Source organism: Stylophora pistillata, chromosome 9 (assembly GCF_964205215.1).
Source record: "Stylophora pistillata chromosome 9, jaStyPist1.2, whole genome shotgun sequence".
Lineage (NCBI taxonomy): Eukaryota > Metazoa > Cnidaria > Anthozoa > Scleractinia > Pocilloporidae > Stylophora > Stylophora pistillata.
Window position 1 is genome coordinate 18777043 of NC_142527.1, and position 3998 is coordinate 18781040.

The 3998-nt window shown below is 36.5% G+C and overlaps 1 protein-coding gene across 2 annotated transcripts; it reads left to right on the plus strand.

Annotated features, from left to right (window-relative positions):
- The first annotated feature begins 777 nt into the window (after positions 1 to 777).
- Positions 778 to 3723, plus strand: LOC148723648 (uncharacterized). Of its 2 annotated transcripts, XM_088732041.1 has the most exons (5): positions 779 to 1784; positions 2236 to 2339; positions 2454 to 2569; positions 2662 to 2735; positions 3130 to 3723. In XM_088732041.1, the coding sequence occupies exons 2-5, from the start codon at positions 2300 to 2302 to the stop codon at positions 3443 to 3445; spliced, it is 546 nt and encodes a 181-aa protein (XP_088588167.1). In that variant the 5' UTR covers positions 779 to 1784; positions 2236 to 2299; the 3' UTR covers positions 3446 to 3723. The 2 variants fall into 2 exon arrangements, with proteins under 2 accessions (XP_088588166.1, XP_088588167.1); XM_088732040.1 differs by having other exon boundaries at positions 778 to 2339.
- The last annotated feature ends 275 nt before the right edge of the window (positions 3724 to 3998 follow it).

Sequence of the window (3998 nt, forward strand, 5' to 3'; positions counted from 1 at the left end):
CATTTGGACTTTTTGTCGATCTTTTGCGGCAGCAAGAAATTAGTGAAAGGCTCATTTCATCTGAATCTTTTTCCAGGATAAAGGACTACATGAATACGGTTTGTGTTGACTCTCGACTTGGCGCTAAAAGCAATGAAGAGCAGACCATACAAAATTTAAATGCAAAAATTTTAAGTCATGAGCTCGAACTGGAAAAATGGAAATCTACAAGCTCTGTACCATCATCACCCACATCGTTTACAAGCCCAAACACTTCCCCAGGTAGTGGAAACTGTAATGGAACATGCTTTTCGGCAGGATCTTCCCCTAGCTCAAATACCTCTGGCTCAAGTACAGAATGTAGTAGATCCCCAAGTAGCATTGAAGAACTTACTGTTAGTCCCTTGGGGCCTATAAAGAAGAAAAAAAACCTCATCCAGGAAAGATGTAGGACTATGTTATCATTGGTGAGTGCACTCTGTGATTACATGAATGAATCAATTTCTTCACTTTTTGGTCACACACTCCCCCATGGGTTAGAAAGTGAGTGCCAGGCAGTGAAAAACACCATTTCAGAGCTGGTTTATCATGTAATCAAGGTTAAAGGAACCCAGAATACTCTCAGAGTACTACTAACAGAAGAAGTGAATGAAGAGCTGATCAGTGGCATTAGAGTTCCAGACTGGACACTCCTATATTTGAAGCTTCTCACAAGAACCCCAGATGCCGCATGGCAGACCTTCCTTAATGTCACACATTTGGGAAAAAGTAAAGTGAGCTTTTGTTGTTTATTAGAGTTTTGTAAATAATTTTCGAAGATGTTTTGTTTGGTATTTGCTAAACTTTGTGATATCTGGCAAAAAAAGTTGCAGGCTTTCAATAAACAGTTTTAAAATATTTAGTTGTCAGGTTCAATTCAGATACTTATAATTCTTTTTTGATTGGCTAAGAAGTGAGAACTGTCCGGTAAAATCTGGGAATTCCGTGTATTCTTGCAATTGGCTAGCTATCAATAACTTCCATTTCTTTTGTGACACTCAGACATAGGTCCTTGCTGAGGTCTCCAGTTTACTCTCGGACCTACTGATTTCTTTTAAAATATGATGATATTGCTTTGTTTTGGTAAACCTCTTTTCCCTCTAAAATGAAGACATAAATTGGAGGAAAACAGCAAAATTAGATCACTACTTAAAGCAAAGAGAAGGACTAATTCTGCTGTATTGATCATTTTTGTTACTATTTTTAATTATAGCGAAACAGTGATACACCTCGTCTGGTTTTTAAAAACCAAATCAAGGCCATCAAAGCATTGGTTTTCGAGGTGACTAAGGAAATCTATAATGTGAGGCACCTTGACACAAATTTTGATGCTTATGCTGTCAATCTTTCCATGGTACTTACTTGGGCAATCAGAGAACAACGACTGCATGGTTCTGACCAAGAAGACATGAAGTTCAACATAAAGATTGATGGTCGTCCTCTGGGTGGTGAGCTGAATGTCTCATTCTTACAGTCTATGCAGCAGCTGCTAGTTCCTTTATTTTATGGAAGCAAATTATCTATAAGATGCTGCAGATACTAGAGAATTATGTGGATCAGAGTATACCACTGCATCTTATTAGATGTCTTGTATAGTATGAATGTATTGAGAGTGTGCCATTGTTTGGTTTTTTTTATTTTTTATTTTTTTTTCCAGGAAGGAACCAGGTTGCTGTGGGAATTGTACCTATTGGCTTTAAGGGTAAAAGCATAGAAAGTGCCCTATCAGTGTTTCCTGTTGCAATTGCCAATTGCAAGGAACAGAGGTGAGTTTATGTAGCAAGAGCCTGGCATCTTAATCTTTCATAATATATCATAATTTGATGATTGACCCTTAAATCTCTAACCCCACATAGTTGTCTACTTTTGAATTTACAGCTCCTTTCATAGTGGCTGAAAATTTATGTCTCCTGTATGGTAGGAGGGTATTAGGTATGGTCTGTTTGTACAAAATAATAAACAATATTCATTTTCCCTGACACATACCTGCTGTGGAACAAGAGACTTCCCAGTGTGAATACAAGCCTAAATGTGGGGATAAATTGATGCTTGCCTATCCCTGATATTGATTTAAAAAAATGATTTCTACCTGCAATCTAGAATCTTGTATTCCATGCACAGAAGTTTTGTCCTAAGGCCACTAAGAATAGGAATATTGTTTAATCTAGGCTAAGTAGTTACAGTTTCCATGTCTTTCACGTGTTTTTTCTGTTTCAGACAGAATCTGAGGTCTCTCCTAAATGATCTGAATGTACAGAAGGCCACAATAAAGGAAAAAGGGATGAAAGTGGATGGGAAGAAATACAATATCAGATTTACAGGTAAGCTGAGGGTTAAGGTCAAGTAAACGATTCCTTTTTAAGCATACTAGATACTCTTATTAAAATGATATTGAGTTTTCAAATTACTTTCTAAAATTTTTTTTATATTTTTAGTCACTATTGACTACCAGGCGCTGTTACTCTTGCTTGTTAAAATCAACAATGAAGAGTTTGTACTTGGTGGAAGAGGGTTGTCAGTGGAATTCTGTTTTGTCTGTGATGCTATAAGGGTAGGTTGAACATTCAAAGCCTGCATAAATAATCTAGTGCTAAACCGACTAAAAGGTAGGAGTTATGAATTACTGAATTGTGTTTATTACAGGCATGCATCCACCATGGGGCTGATGCAGATGAAACCTGTGTTGACTGTTTGAAGTCAAAGGCTAACATAGGAAGGTAACTAAGCTAATGGGTGAAATAAAAATTTAGTTATGACATTATATGTGAAGGAAATCTATTTCTGTGAGTCTTGGTAATAAGTAAAATGTTTTTTTTAAACTGCATTTTACTGTACTTTGTGTTCTGAGGTGACTGTGCTTAAAGTAAACACAATTTTTTTTAATATTAATGATAGTGAACGTGATTTCCGCATTTTAGTGAGTGCATTTTAGTTGTGTTTACTTAATATTGAGAAGGTATTTTGTGTAGTTTTAGGGGATGTTAAATTAACGTTAGGGACATGGAAACATATTTTGACCATGTATTTTATGTTGCATTATAAATTGCAAACAAGATCTATACTGTTTGCATGGTGTTTATTGTGTTCTTTGTTTTCATTAATTGTTCCAAGGCCAAAGGGCCTAGGGGACAATTTGGTGTTTCTCTTGGAAGAAGACCTGAGCCACATCAACCTGTGTTCATTACATTGTGAGATGCGCAACACAGAACAACTCCTTGGCTCCCTTGGTTTACCTGCCTATAGAGTTGGTTGCCTCCATCTACTCAATGCTGCTTTGTCCAGCTATGGTGCTGAAAACCCACAAGATTTTTCACGCATCAAAGTTAAGGAAAAACCTGGTCAACAAACCAGAATTGAGAGAGCAAATATCAAAGTGGCATCATTTTCTGGTGAGTTTTGCAGTGGGACTGATGTACACATATTTTAGTATTATGCTACTTTCACAGTATTACTAGAGGTGAGATGAGGTACGATTACAGTTCCTTTGTTTATCAGTAAATTGCTACCCCTTCCAGCTCCTTTTCTTTCCTTGAAATGTCATACTTTTTTGACCACTATTTTCCTGGCTACTTTTAAAATTTCAACTATCTTTCTTCCAAATGAACTAATTCACCTCCAGTCCATTTTTAAGGGTTATTTATAATGATTGTTCAGGTCTTAGTCCCACAATGAAAATTTTCCCTATTAAAGAAGATGCATTTGGTGTTGAAATACCATCTAGCACACTGGTTTGATAAAAAGATATATGTTAATTAATGGAACTGATTAAATTATACATATCCTCTCAAAACCCTGCACTTATGATAATTTCAGGAGGAACAGAAGGACAGATCCTAAAGAACATAGACAATATTGTCAATACTACACTTCCCCTTGATAAACTATAAGGGTACTACCAAGACAGCGAAGGTGGTGGAAAGGAAGAAGTCATGGAATATCTGCTCTTCTTCCAGCAAAGAAAGGAAGTAAGTCAGATGAAA

Bases quoted from the DNA above. Each gene is read 5' to 3' on its own strand.
- LOC148723648 (XM_088732040.1), top strand. From the start codon at position 2,207: ATGTCTTTCACGTGTTTTTTCTGTTTCAGACAGAATCTGAGGTCTCTC. The intron at 2,340-2,453 runs GTAAGCTGAGGG...TTATATTTTTAG, and splicing joins ATACAATATCAGATTTACAG to TCACTATTGACTACCAGGCG. The intron at 2,736-3,129 runs GTAACTAAGCTA...AATTGTTCCAAG, and splicing joins TCAAAGGCTAACATAGGAAG to GCCAAAGGGCCTAGGGGACA.